Here is a 15,915-nt window from a genome sequence, read left to right on the forward strand (position 1 = left end):
TCAGATGTACGGGATAGTACGCAAGAATAATATATGTTGGATCATGACATACGGGATGGTAATACGCAGAATATTTGTTAGAACGTGGTGTACTAGATAGTACTGTGGGAGCTAGTGGAATAAACGTGTACGTGGCAGTTGTATATTTTTGCGTATTAAGATGATGTGGCAGTCGGCTGCTGAAGCAAAGCTGATGCTAGCGCTTCTTCAGACTGCTGCTGAAGCAAGGCGCTTCTTCAAAATACTGTTGATAAGGCTGCTGCTAGTGCCTTTTCAACTCAGCTAACGTGGTTGCTGCTAGCACTTATTCAGGTTGCTATTGACAAGGCTTCTGCTAGCGCCTTTTCAACTCTACTGACGAGGCTGTTGCTAGCGCTTCTTCAGGCTACTGTTGACAAGGTTGCTACCAGCGCTGCTTCAGTACTGCTGCCCGCGCTTCTTCAACACTGCTGACGTCAACTCTACTTTTAGTGCCTTTTCAACTCTCTTTTTGAAGCAAGGCTGCTGCTAGCGCTGCTTCAACACTACTTCCCGTGCTTCTTCAGCACTATTGATGTCAACTCTGCAGCTAGCGCCTTATCAGCTCTACCTACACATTAAACATTTGTAGAACTTAGTTTTATTCAATTATCAACACATCATCAAAATTATGTCGTATTTATTTTTTATCATCCTAAGTTCATTTTAATCAATTAAATCGTTTTTCTTAATTCAACTTAATTAATGATTTCCCTTTTTAATCTTAATTCTCCCTTTTTCTTTCTTTAACTTAATCTAACAATTTCCCCTTTTTGATGATGTTAAAACTAAGTTATAAGAGAAGAGATTTAAAGGTAAATTATATATTTATATATGAACATAAATACACAAAATATTAGAGTAAAGATATCCCCCTTTTAAAATTCTTCATAGCTTTCCTAAGCCCGCTCCAACTGACTCGCTATCTCCATCATCGTCTTAACAGTAATACTAATGGGATTAAATAAATCATATTTAACCTCCTTCTTAATCAAAATAGGCTCCCCTATAATACTCTATATCTGACTTCTCGATAAACTCGAACGCCTCCCACCAATAGTCCCTGGTGATTCCATGAGCCATACTCTCCAATATCGAAGGATGATGAAAACCATACTAGAGTCTCCCATATAAAACAATGATGTCTTTAAAGAACTGCTTTCATGGTATCCTATTAAGAAGATGGCCTACATGATGGACGACAAACCAATTATTACACTCATGATCTTTTCACTTCTTACTACACCCATGATCTTTTCAAGAAATTTGGTCGTGACAACATGCTTCCATATACGAGAAATTCCATCACCATAGATAGACCAATTAACCACAAGGATGACATTGACTATATAGAGAAATAGCATAATGCCTAAAAGATGAGAGTCCCAAAGGAACGAAGAAATTACCTGACGGATATCATCGAAGAGTATAAGTGGGTGAGGAAAAATGAAGAAGAGTAGAAGTCAAGTGTAGTAACAAGCTATAGTAGTACTTAAAACGTATAGCCTTTGTTGTCACTTATTCTATCCAAATCTCTTTGTAAATAAAAACAAGAGACACACATGTGTGTAATAAACTAAGCGAGTAATTTGTATAATAACTCGTATCTTTTCAAACTCAGTATAAAAAAGAGATGTTCATTCTCTAGGATTCATTTATATACATATGCATTGCATTGTACTTACACTACAAATGCAAAACCTCATCTCTCATTTTTCAACCTTAGTCTACAACTGTGAACAATTGTTACGACCCCGAGGAAAAGAGATTTAAAAACCGGACGCTTTATCTTCCACGAAATGAATGAGGAAACAACGATGCCTAAAATAGTTTTCACGATTGAATTCAAAGAAATGAAGGCAACTCTCTAGTATGTGACAAAATAACTCGCTCTAATCACAAGTTCTTTGGCTAATCAGCAAATTCCATCCACATCCCAAAACATGTCTTCTTCTTCCCGTATTCCTACCCAACCTATCCCAATTTTGTTTATCCCTGTAAACCCCAATCCTACTGGCCCTCAAACTCAAGAAGAAGTCTCCTACTATGAAGACTCAAAAGAAGATTTTGAATGGACCATAAAGGCTTAACATGAGACTCATGAAGATGAGCTCAACCTTATGGGACCACACGGAAAACCCATTTCGGTAGCTGATAAACCACCCTCCACTAAATATGAGCATCAAATGACTCAAGTTCGGGCCATGTAGGCATGGAAGAAAGCATAGTTTGATAAAATGACTAAGGGAAAAAGTATTGACGAACATTATGACTAGAAAGACGCCATGAAGACCAAAATAACTATCATTCCAATAGGTATTAAATTACATGCCATATCCAAGTATATTGGCAAAAGCGACCCATTCGTCTTCTTTAAGATGTACACATCCGTAATAACTCTGTTGCGACTCGGAGAGAAAACATTTCTCCACCTATTCCTCCAATAAATCAATGAAACTACCTTATACTGGTATCACCAACAAAAGATAACATATTTGTAAACCATCGAAGAATTGGCTGAACGTTTTAGCATACACCTTAATTTGGAACAACCAGAAAAGAGGCTTAAAAACATTAAGTAAGGGGAAAATGAGAAATTCTCGGTTTTCATAGAAAGGTGGAAAGCCATAGATGAAGAAATTGATTCCTTCCCATGTGAACAACAACAAATTGACATGATTATTGAAAGCGTCAATGATCGGTATTTTGTAGGATTCGTAGTCAAGACCTTTAAGAACATGAAAAAGTTGTTAAAGAAGGACAATAATCTTGATGACGACATCGAAGAAAAATGAAATGAAGGAAAAGTAGTAAATCTTATCATCCTCCGAGTCGATTTTAGAAGAAGGAAAAGACTAAAGTGCATTAGGTGTCAACTGCCTGGTAGGAACGTCCTCCTTCAGTGACGAGCACTAGCAAGCCTCCAAAAGCAAAGGGAAGTAAACCGACTCCTACTAATCCCATAGCTCTAAAGACGCTAATACCACTTAGAGTCTTTGTTGATTTAAGTATGCCTTTGAGTCAAGTCATGGAACTTATTCAAGAGAAGAATTTAATTAAACCCTTACCTAAGAACGGACAAACCATTCTTGGAAAAATATGAGGGTGCTTGGTGTGATTATCACCAAACGAAGGGGCATTTTACTGATAGTTGTAGCTCCCTCAAGCATCTCTTTCAGGACTTGATCGATCAAAATATTATCGCCAAGCAAAAGATAATAAAGAATCATTTGCCAAATCATCAATCAACGTTATCACAATTGATGAAGTGACACTCGACACTGATGCATTGCTGGATCTAATGCTTGATTCTAAGATAGAAGGCAATATGAACGACCCCTAGCAAAAAAAAAGCTCATTCCAGTAAGAATTCAAAATGGGGGGTAAGAGACGAGTAAAAATGATTGCTTTAGTCCATGCCCCAATAGATTTTACAGTAACTCGTGGTGGAACCGATTTTCAACCGAGTTTCATGAAAACCACGACCGATAATGCACCAACAACCTCCAAACCACTCTCATGGAAAAGGAAGGAGAATGAGCCTAGAGTTCTAAATCTAGCAGACATTCTCATGAGTCAACTCAAAAGAACAAAAGTTAACATTTCCATATGGAAAATTCTGATGTACTCTATCAACACAGGAAAAATGTCCTCAACAAGTTAAAAAAGGCTAATGTTCATGCCAACATTACCTAGAGGAACTAGTAAGAATTAATTCCTCTAATTTACAATACAACATGATCGGCTTCGAAGACAAGGATCTTCCAACAGTTGAGATGGATCATGCCAATGCCCTTTACACTTCTGTTCAAATGGAGGGGGAAACCATTCTAATGGTCCTTATAGTCAATAGATTGACTCTCAACATGTGTCCTTGGAGGACTCTTGAGAAAATATGTGTATTTAGAGACAAAGTCATACCATCTGACTTGTGTGTAATGTTGATTACCAAGTCGACTTTTGTGTCATCAACATGCAATCCTCCTAAAATCTTATCTCAGGAAGACCATGGCTGCATCAAGCTAAGGATCTAGCCTCCATGCTTCATAAAAATTAAGATTCATAGCCAGCAACAAAGTTATTACGGTCAACAGTGAGACAGACACTACTACTGTCATTGAATCAATTCACATCGACACCTCAATGGTTGAATTAAGAAGATTCGAGACATGTTGATCTTCCAAGAAGGTAAAGACTCATTTAATTATCCTAACTTTAGCACATTAACCTCCCCTCCATAAAAATGATGTGCAAAATGAGATATTTCTCTAGCATGAGATTATGCCTAAATACCACCTACATACCTTCATTTTTGCGGTCATTTACGACTCAGACCGCTTTGGTTTAGGATATATCCTAATAGGATTCGAAGAAATCCATAATAGTAAAATATCTAAACAACACATACCTTTCCTCCATCTTTACATGGGCAGTTCATCCGCGAAGAAATTAACACTTTATATTTTGACTTCCTTGAACCCTTTGCCAATCTAGATTTACAAAGATATTTTCTAGGTCTCAACTTTTTTAAGATTGTTCTTATAATCCTAATTCATCTGTTTGCATGATTAGAAAAAGAATAAAATATTGGCATGACACCTTGAAACTTGGCTCGGAACCCCACAACAACTAATCAAGTTAAGGAAATCATCCCCTCAAGTCTACATGGAACCGATGTCCCCTTATCTTTCGATACTTTAATCGATGAAAACAAAACTCTCCATCCTCTCATATATAGAGATGTCAAATAATGTACATTGTAAGGAATTTAAGAATTATAGTCTTGTTAGATTATCTCGTCCTACATGTAATAAACTCCTTAATGTGATAAAAGAAGAAAATTTTGAGCGTACAACATGTAAAGATGATCTTTCCTTTTACTCTAATCTAAACATCGAAAAAAATACTTCTTATTAAATGAGGATGAAATTATCTCTTCTGTTTAAAAGACAATTAATTGTCTATTCACGTCTAACAATACTTAGATCGCATTGAGCATCCAAAGTTTAAACCCAAAAGAACGTCTTGAACTAGTTGAACTATTAAAAGCCAATAAAGACATTTTTGCCTGATCATACAAGGACATGCTAGGCATTGATCCAAAGATCACACAACATCATATTCCCCTTTAAAGTCAATAAAACTAAAGTTCAGACGGATGAAGGATGATGGTGTGACTAAGATAAAGGAAGAATTCCAAAAATAACTCGAAGCTGGATTTCTCGAGGTAGTGGATTATCCTACCTGGATAGCTAATGTAGTTCCCATTCTGAATAAAGATGGAAAAATATGTGTGTGTGGATTATTAGAATCTGAATGAGGCTAGCCCTAAAGATCACTTCTCATTACTATCCATCAACATACTTGTCGACCATGCTACCGGTCAGGAACTATTATCATTCATGGAAGGATTTTTAGGATACAATCAAATTTTGATGGCCCCGCAAGATAAGGAAAAGACATGTTCATAACAGAAGTATGTACTTTTTGTTATCGTGTCATGCCTTTCGTTCTTAAGAATGTAGAAGCAACTTAGCAAATGACATTCACCATGATCCTTCATGACATGATCCACAAAGAAGTGAATATCTATATCAACGACATGATCGTGAAGTCCAAGGATCGACAAGGACGTGTCCAAAAGATTGAAAAATTCTTTTAGAGGATTAGAAAATATCAGCTACAACTCAATTTGAAAAAATGCACGTTCGGAGTCACAACTGGTAAAATGTTGGGCTTCTTAATATAACAAAGAGAAATTGAAGTCAATCCCTCTAAAATAGAAGCAATAACGGCTATTCCGGTACCTCGAAATGAAAGTGAGGCCCGAGGATTTCTTAGGAAAATTCAATACATCAGTCAGTTCATCAGCAAACTTACTACAATATGTGATCTACTATTTAAGTTTCTATAGAAAGACCAAAAATTCACATGGGTCGAAAATTATCAACAATCATTTGAAAAAATAAAGGATGATCTAAATTCCCCTCCCATATTCATGCCCCGAGACCCATCATCCTTCTCATTTTGTACATTATTGTAACAAAAACAACCATGGGAAGCCTTTTGGCTTAAGAAATGAGGATAAACTCGAAACGACTATTTATTATATCAGTAAAAAGATGACTAGATGTGAACTCAATTACACTCTAGTCTAGATGATCTGTTGGACATTAACATGAGTCACCAAAAGGTTGAGACACTACATGTAGGCCCATCTCATCAAGTTGGTATCAAGACTAAATCCAATCCATTTCTTATTCCAACGAACTCTTTTATTGCTTAGGCTAGACAAGTGGATGATGATGATATCCGAATATGACATAGCTTATACAATAAATAAATTTATCAAAGAAAGCGTTGTTGCAGACTTCCTAGCTGATCAAACCATCATCATTGAGTTTGAAGACGAACTCGAATTCCTCGATGACGAAATTATGAGTGTCATGTCAGACACATGGAAACTAATGTTTGACGTAGCTTTAGGAAAGCAAGGTTACAAAATGAGGATTTTGTTAGTTGACCTGAAAGGGACATATACCCAATTTACATAAAACTCGAGTACCCCATTACCATTAACGAGGCTGAATACAAGGCATGCCTCCCGCATCTCAAATTGGCATACGAAAAAGGGGAAACCAAATTAGAAGTAATTGGTGACTCTAATTTAGTCATATCACAATGTAATGATACATGGAAAGTAAAAGGAGAAAATTTAAAACTCTATCACACCTATCTGACCAAAACTTATGAATAAATTCGATCAAGTATCATTTGTTCATGCTCTAAGGAACTAAAATTGCTTCGCGGATGCCCTAGCTACTCTTGCAACCATTAATCAAACTCTCGACATAATTAAAGTCAACCCTTCTAAATCCGACAAAAGCAAAGAGGTGCTTTTGAAAAGGGAATAATAACTTCTTATGAAAGTTTTGTCATACCCTGGTACTATACTCGCCAAAAATACATAGAATATGGAGAATATCTGTCTCATTTCCGAACAAAGGAACGACGACGTTGTGCTAGTATTCCACCATTTACGCTTGGATTGCCAATAAACTAAACTAACGACCTTTTGACGGTCAAAACATGCTCTAACTAGATGGTTTAGAATAAAAAAGGATCATAAAAGTACACGTAGGGACATGTGGCCCATACATGTACATAATGACGTTAGCAATGAAAATATCTCGCTTAGGATATTATTGGCAAAACCTTGAACAAGAATGTGTGAGCTATGTAAGGAGCTGTCATTAGTGCCAAATCTATATTAACCTAAATCATACTCCGACATCACTCATTTACAATATGACATCCCACTGACCATTTTCTATAAAGGACATTAATGTCATCGGGAAAATCTATTCACATGCTTCAAATGGACACAAGTTCATACTCGTGGTCATCGACTACTTCACCAAATGGGTTGAAGCAACTTCATATATATGGCTGCAAATGAGTCAAGCTACTCGTGAGCCGCTCGGTCAAAGCTCGGCTTGAGCTTGACTTTGACCGAGCTCGAGCCGAACTCGAGCCGGCTCGTTTAAAATTCGAGTCGAGCTCGAGCTCATATAATGCTTGCTCGATGACTTTTCGAGCTTTTTCGAGCCTAAGTATATAATATATAATTTTTTTATTTAATATTAAAATTCTAATAATATATTTTTTCCTATCTTTTTCTTCAAAGTCCACATGAAAGGCCCATAATCCATAATTAAAACCCTAATTTCTAACACATCTACGAACTTTCATCTAATCGCCTCTTCTTTATTTCTCATCTAACCTAATCTGACTCTTCATCTAATCGCCTCTTCTTCTCTTATCTAACCTAATCTTGTTCATCTAATCGCCTTTCTTTCCTTCTTTCACTTATATTGAAAAGAGGTAAAAGATACTTATATTATACTATATATATTTTTTTATATATAATATATTAAATATTATGGATATAATAATTAGTATATTATAATATATAATTATTTACGGATAAAAATAGTTAATATATTGTATATAAAAAAATGTTTATTATATATAATATTGAAAAAGATAAAAAAAAATGTTAACATATTTTATATAATAAAAGTATAATATATATAATATTTAAAGAAGAAAAAAAGTTAATATATTTATTATATATAAAATGGGGAGAAAAAAAAGGATATATATATTATATATAATATGTTTACAGAAAAAAATAATTTATAAGATTAATAATATATATTATAATATAAAAAAAATAATAAATTGTTGTTATAAGTTATATTCTTTTTATAATGTTTGAATCTTGTTATACTTGCACCTAAATAATTCAAATATATATAATAATATCTAATATAAAATATATTGAGTTAATAAATTGAACATTATTTGTTAATTAGCTTATATCTAGATCAATTAATTCTTTTTATATTAGATGTTTGATAATTTTATTTTAAGTATACTATAGGTAAAATTGACATATTTATTAATATTAGGTATGTCTATGGAAGAGTAGTCTCTTTTACTTACCATAAATAGTGTCGTAACTGAATCTAATGAGGTTGAAATTGAGATCAACACGGAAACTAACTAGAATATCTAGTCCAGAAACACAAGAAAAGGCTGAAGAAAAGGAGGAAGAGATATTCCAAATAAAGAAAAGAAAAAAAGTTTCAGAAGTTTGGAATGATTTTGATACAGTTGATGGACATAAAGCGAAATGTAAACATTGTAATGCTCTCTTTACAATTGGTAAATCGGGATCCACATCAAGTCTTTTGAGGCATAGATTAAGTTGTGTGAGGAGAAAACTTAATTTGCGAGTTGCTGAACAACAAACAAAGTTGATTTTTTTGCCATCTGATTCAGCTTCACCATCCATTTCTGCTTTGTATTATGGAAAATTTGATATGGAACAAATAGGAAAAGCAGCTGCTCATTGGATTATGAATGAACATCCATTCACCATTCTTGAGGAAGAGGGGTTTAATTTGATGATGAAATGTGGAATGCCAGAATGGAAAAAGATTAGTCGAATGACTTGTAGAGAAGATTGCATGAAAATTTATGAGATGGGGAAAAAAAGATTGAAGAAAAGTCTTGAGTGTGTAAATAAAGTAAGTTTGACAACAGATTGTTGGAAGTCAAAGAATCAAAAAATTGAGTACATGGTAGTCACTGGACATTGGATTGATTCTTGTTGGAATTTATAGAAGAGAGTTTTAAGTTTTATTAACATTCCACCACCAAGGGGAGGTCTTCAAATTTCCGATGCCATTTTCAAGTGTATGAAAGAGTGGGGTATAGAAAACAAGGTTTTCACTATTACGATTGATAATGCTTCCAGCAATGATTCGGCTATTCGATATATGAAAGATACCATTCAAAGGTGTAGAAAATTAGCATGCAGAGGAAATTTATTCCATGTTCGTTGTTGTGCACATGTCTTAAATTTGTGTGTTCAAGATGGATTGAGGGAGATTGAAGATATTATAAGTAATATAAGGGAAAGTGTAGAATATGTAAATCGTTCTGAGGCAAGACGTGTGCAATTTGCAGACTATGTACAACAATTACAGTTGAAGGACAAAAAATTGATTCGTGATTGCAAAACCAGGTGGAACTCGACTTTTGAGATGTTAAGTTGTGCACTAAAGTTCAAAGAAGTGTTTAAGATGTTTAAAGAACGTGATCCATTTTATAGTTGTTGCCCTCATGATGAAGAATGGAATAAAGCTCAAAAGATTTGCTCATTGTTAGAGGCTTTTTGGACGGCCACTCACATTATTTCAGGTAGTGAGTATCCTACTTCAAATTTATTTCTACAAGAAGTTCAAAAAATAAAGTCAGCATTGGATACATATGCACAACATGACGATTTATTTCTGAAGGAGCTGGCTAGTAAAATGAAAAATAAATTTGATAAGTATTGGGGTGAGTGTAATCTATTGATGGCAATAGCTGCCGTGTTCGATCCAACCAAGAAAATGCTTGAAGTTGAATTTTGTTTTCCTAAGCTTTATTCTGAATTAGATGCATCTAAGCATATCTTAAAAGTTAAAGAGGTAATTTATTCTCTTTATGAAGAGTATGTTAATGAAGAAATTAGTAACGCAACGTCTTATTCCTCTGAATATAAGAGTTTTGATTCCTCAAATATTAAGAGAGATCAAAGTTCTATGTATAATTGGGATGATTTTGATGACTATTGTGCAAAAGTAGAAACTTCGGAGAGTAAGAAATCTGAATTGACAGATTATCTTGAAAAATGTCGTCTAAAGAAGAATGAGATTTCTAAAGATTTTTCATGTTTAGAATGGTGGAGGATGAATAGAATGCAATATCCAATATTATCTATGATAGCAGCTGACATTTTAGCAATTCCAGTGACTTCAGTGGCTTCAGAAGCAAAATTTAGTGCTGGAACAAGAGTCATTAATTCTTACCGTTCATCACTATCTACGAATACAGTGCAAACTCTACTTTGTGGAGGTGATTGGCTTCGACATATAAATGGAATGAAAAAGAAGACTAAAGTAAGTTTTTATAATTAAATTCTTATGTTATATACTGAATTTTATCACTTATTTAATTAATTTTTCACTTTTTCAGAAAGAGAAGACATATCAAGAAATTTTGTTGCCGGTATCTACATCTTGAAGTAAGTTAAATTTTAGTTATTTGTTTTAACATTTATTTTTTATATTAATTATTTTTAAGATTAAACATTTCATATTATTGAATGCAAGTAGTTGTACGTGTGCTATGATTGAAGAACATGAGTTAAAAAGATTAATATATTGAATGTTCAAACAATTTTTATTGTTTTGTACTTGAATTTTATGTTTTAGAATTTTGATTAGTAATGGTGATTTAATATTTTGGATTATTATGTTTTAGAATTTTGAATAGTTATGATTGTTTCATATTTTAATTTTGAAATATCATATTTTTATTAATATGTATGAAAGATTGATATTTTAATTTATAAATAAATTTGGTTCGAGTTCGAGCTCGAATCGAGTTCGAGTTCGAGCTCGAATCGAGTTCGAGTTCGAGCTCAAGTTTGAGCTTGAAAATTAAATTTTTGTTCAAGCTTTCGAGTCGAGCCGAGCTTGTAGGTAATATAGTCGAGTCGAACTCGAGCTCAAATTTATAAGCTCGTTCGAGCTCGAGTTCGAGTCGAGCTAATAAATATTTAATCGAGTCGAGCTCGAGCTTTAGCAAGCTTGAGCTCGGCTCGGCTCATTTGCAGCCCTATTCATATAAGGTCTTAAAATAATCTCATGTTGCAAAATTCATCCGCACTAGCATCATTGCTGGATATAGAGTCCATCACGTCCTAATTTTAGACAATGGCCGACATTTTAAGGAAAAGTGTTGTAGTTGCTCGAAGAATTCAAAATTAAGCATCATAAGTCATCGCCTTACAAACCCCAAATCAATGGTGCGGTCGAAGCAATGAAAAAAAACGTGATTAGAATCATCAAGAAGATTGACCAACACGTATAAGGACTGACACGAAAAACTATGACAAACAAAACCCCTACTCATTAGTTTATGGCATGGACGTCGTACAATAACTTAAAGTTCGACAAACGAAACCTCTTACTCATTAGTTTATGGTATGGACGCCGTACAATCAATTGAAATCGAGATTCCAACTCTAAAAATACTCTTAGAAGGCCATGCTATCAAAGAAGAATAGCCACAATCTCGATATGACCAACTAACATTGATGGAGCACAAGAGGTTAAATGCTTTTTGTAAAACCTAAGCCTACCAAAAACGAATGTCAAACACTTTCAACATAAAGGTGAAACTTAGAAATCTCAAAAAGGTGATTTGATTCTCAAACGAACTCGGAAACTCATATACCCTAGGGGCAAGTTTCGTCCCCAATAGGAAGAACCTTTCTTAATCAAGAAATACTCTCCAAATGAACAATTCGTCTATCTACCATAAAAAGCAAACAATTCATTGACCTGAGCAATCTCGATGTGCTTAAAAGATATTTTATATAATATCAAGCTATGCACAAAACGGTTTTGAGCTCAACTTTGAAAGAAGCTTATTTCAACAGAATATAACCCCAAGTTTTGTAAAACTTGCGTCATTGACCAAATGACTCTTGTTTGAAATACAATAGACTTGATATATCTTAGTTTAAAAATAAAAGTAAGAGAGAAGATACACAGGCAACCTACATTTTAGTAGACCCAATCTTAAATAAATAAAAATTCCAATCCTTTCTACGAAAAAGTAAAAGAAAATCTTTTAGATAAGAGGAAAGCCTTGATCCCTACTACGAAACAAATGCGGTAGATTTTAAGAAACAAGTAGGATAAAAAGTAAAGAACATCACTTCCTGCCAAAAGTGATAATATCAAAGAAAAATTTGAGGATTTCATAATGACTCTGATAGAAAGGATATCAGTCATAAGCTCTTTTTCATTATGAACGATTATCCGAAAGAGTAACCCTCCAAAGAAGGTTTTGCGAAAAAAACTCGGAATAAACCATCATTAAAAGCAAGGATGAGATCCACAAATTAAGAAAGAACTCCTCATCAATCCTATTTAAGAGAAAAGAGAGGTTTAAAACTCGACGCTTTGGGAAGAAAAAAAACCAAAAAGAAAACAAAAATGACAAAAAGAGAAACGAAATAAACCCTAAAAATCTCTACAAAAAGAAGACAAATATTTCCGTGTTGGTTATGGTATTGAAATCACCATTCATTGCTCACTTAGACTCTAGTCTTGAATTCTACGACAAAAGCAGAATGTATCGATTCTATTAGATACATCCCGGAAACCCAAAAATGACTCAAGGAGGTTGAGATATTGAAATCACTATTTGTTGCTCAATTAGACTCTAGTCTTGATTGCTATGGAAAGAGCAAAGATGTATCGTTTCTACTAGATATACCGAGAGTAAAAAAAAGAAAATAAAACATATATGGCGAAGGAAAACCCAAAACGATTTAAAATAAATAATTTAAGATAAATGTTGTATCCATTTTATCCCAAATAAATTATTTATTAAACCCCAAAAATATACAAAATAAAATAAATGGACAAAATAAATGTCATATTTATTTAAAATATTTTGTATATTTTGTAGGTTGAAAAATGAGTAATAATAGATTGAAAAATAAATAAATTTTAAACAAGCTCCAAGGTAGGAAAAGGGCCGGAATATGTTGCAGCTGAAATCCGAAGAAATTAGTGCAACAGACCTCACAACCATCAGATGAGAGCTGAATTGTCATCCAACGCCCAATAGTCAGTTGTGTTGCCCGCTGCAATAGAAGAGACGCGCGTTCGCAAAGTAGAGGATCGACTAATGAGCGCCTCAGCCCGTTAGTCCAAATGCAACAGAACGCCCAAACGCCAATGAAACACGGACGAAACGCGGACGGAGCGTCCCGCGTTTGATTTTTCGCCCGAAACAATGTCGTTTTGTTAATTTTGTCTTCTTCCTTGCGACGACCAACGTGATAAGAACAAATCACATCCTTAATTTTTCAAAGATGGTACTCCGTCTTTAGTTTACCAAAATGGCTGATTCGAAAGCTGAAATGATCACCCTACCACGATGATTATTTCTCTTATGATCATAGTCCTCATCATGACTTAATTGGGCAAGTTGGATGAAGAATAAACAAAACGCCATTAATGACTTTTGACTGAAATTCGATCCACTAAGCGTTGCTTAGTGAACCAACCTTGGGAGGCTAAAAAATAGTCTTCTCTAGAAAAAACCGAAGACAAGGGATCCACTCTTATGTCGTCAATAATTCTCAAACATAAATCCGCCATTAAAGCTCTTCAAGCTTTTTTGAAATTTTAAAAATTTTGTTAACTGTAAGATTTTGATTATGGCATTCAGGAAGCTTCTATAAGAGTTAAGGAGTGTTCTCCAACTCCATGTAAGCTTCCATTCACACTATAATTCGAATTACGAGTTTGAATTGAAATTTTTATATTTCAGTTTTACTAGTTTCATATGTTGTTCGAGTATCTAATTTCTTGGTTGCAGAACGATCCTAGGATCATTTATAAGCTTTCCGTTGAAACAAAACCGAATCAATCAACTTGAATCAGAAATGCCCAAATTTGATTTTGAAACTTTTCAAAATTGGGTTCATGTTCTTGAGTTATTTCTCAATAACAACATCCTAGAAAGTTTCCCAACACGTTTTTAAGAATATTGGGAACATATTTAAACCAATTCCAAGCCATCTCGATCATATTTGATCAAAAACTAATAAAATTCACTTCTTGAATTGGTTAAAACAAATAGCCAGTGTTCATGTTTTGGTTTTATTCAACCATATGAAACATATAGAAGCTATTGACAAGCTCATTATACTTTATTAAAACTTAAAATTCAAAAACCCAGTTTTTACCTCAAACTGTTTGAGTTGAATTAGACATTCCGATCGAATGAAACATCAGGATGATACTATCAATGATCATTGGAACTATATGAAGTTTCCCATGCCCTTGAATCAACGGATCAAGGGCCCTATCAAAAACATCAAACATGAAGTTTGATGTTCTTGATGATCGAGGAATGATAGTCCAAGGCTAACTCAAGATCAAGATCACCTCTCACCCAAGACCGAGGAAAGTTAGCCCAAGGCTAACCCAAGTCCGAGAGCACCTCTCACCCAAGATCGATGAAAGTTAGCCTAGAGCTAACCCATGACCAAATAATTTCTTGAGCCCCGACCGAGTAATTTTGTGCCCAACATAGGATTCCCAAATCCTACCAAGGACTCCTGCATCCGACTAAGAACTCTCGCACCCTGGCCGATGACTCTTGCACCCAGAATCGATGACTCTCGTACCTGACCGAGAGTCTCCGACACTTCGACCGAGAGTTTCCACACCCGACTGAGGGACCTCGACCCAAGATTAAGGGTTTTGGCTTAGGACTGAAGAAAATCGCACATAGGACCGAGATGACCGATAGGGGCTTGTTTGGTTTAAATTTCTTAAATTTTAAATTAATTTTATAATGTTGGAACCTCAAACCATTTTCTTAAAATTTAAAAAATAGAAAATAAACACGATGGATGACACGTTGAGACTTGTTCCAAATGAACCTTAGCCGAGTCATTGTCATTTTGGTAGGTCATAATCCTGGTTTGGTGGACCGTGTCCAAAGTTATAGTTGGTTGAACCGAGCATGTCCCAAACTGCTGCGATTGGAACTTCTTCCATCTTTGGACGCGAACTAGATCCGTTTCGTGAAGAATGACTTGGTTTGTTTATGCAGGCTTGTAGCTGGAACTCTTTTGGTTCTTTGGGATGGATATTACCTTTCTGGTACCCTAAAAAGTCCGTGAAGTCCAATTGAAGTTTAAGTGTCCAAGTCTTTTAGTTACTAAACTATTTGAAAAGGGAAAAGTTAATTAATTAACTATACATGGATAACTGACTCAAAAATCGATGAACGGTGACTCAAAAATTGGCAGCCACATCTTTCCAAAATTCGGACTTGTTTGGTTGCAGATTTTGACCTCCAATGCTTGGATGGTCTCGGGTTTCTTTTGTTTGCTTTATCTGTAAAAATCAAAACATACAAAAGTTACTATATAAAAAATAAATTTTATTTATTTTGTTATATCAAACAATAACATCACCATTATTATTATTATTATTATTATTATTATTATTATTATTATTATTATTATTATTATTATTATGCAACACTTAGGGACGCTAAGGCAGCGACTCCTAGCGACCCCAATTGGCAGGCATGTGGAAAAAATAATTTCCGGTAGAAAAAAATTATCATGTAAAAAGTTAGAGAGAAAAAATTATATTCGAAACCATTTTGTCTCAAACATGATCATGTTCGGAAGCGTTCTATCCCAAATATTTCCATGTTTGGGAGCGTTCGGTCACA

General features: G+C 34.5%; 1 protein-coding gene across 1 annotated transcript; it reads left to right on the plus strand.

The window, feature by feature from the left end:
• The first annotated feature begins 8,552 nt into the window (after nucleotides 1-8,552).
• LOC124924427 (zinc finger BED domain-containing protein RICESLEEPER 2-like) lies at nucleotides 8,553-10,218 on the plus strand. The gene is made up of 3 exons (XM_047464469.1): nucleotides 8,553-9,113; nucleotides 9,210-10,084; nucleotides 10,161-10,218. Exons 1-3 carry the CDS (start codon nucleotides 8,553-8,555, stop codon nucleotides 10,216-10,218), a joined length of 1,494 nt encoding a protein of 497 aa, XP_047320425.1.
• Nucleotides 10,219-15,915: the final 5,697 nt, after the last annotated feature.

The sequence above is a fragment of the Impatiens glandulifera genome, chromosome 2 (genome assembly GCF_907164915.1).
Source record: "Impatiens glandulifera chromosome 2, dImpGla2.1, whole genome shotgun sequence".
Taxonomy (NCBI): domain Eukaryota; kingdom Viridiplantae; phylum Streptophyta; class Magnoliopsida; order Ericales; family Balsaminaceae; genus Impatiens; species Impatiens glandulifera.

Bases quoted from the DNA above. Each gene is read 5' to 3' on its own strand.
- LOC124924427 (XM_047464469.1), top strand. From the start codon at position 8,553: ATGAGGTTGAAATTGAGATCAACACGGAAACTAACTAGAATATCTAGT. The intron at 9,114-9,209 runs GTAAGTTTGACA...TGGAATTTATAG, and splicing joins GTCTTGAGTGTGTAAATAAA to AAGAGAGTTTTAAGTTTTAT. The intron at 10,085-10,160 runs GTATGTTAATGA...TCAAATATTAAG, and splicing joins ATTTATTCTCTTTATGAAGA to AGAGATCAAAGTTCTATGTA.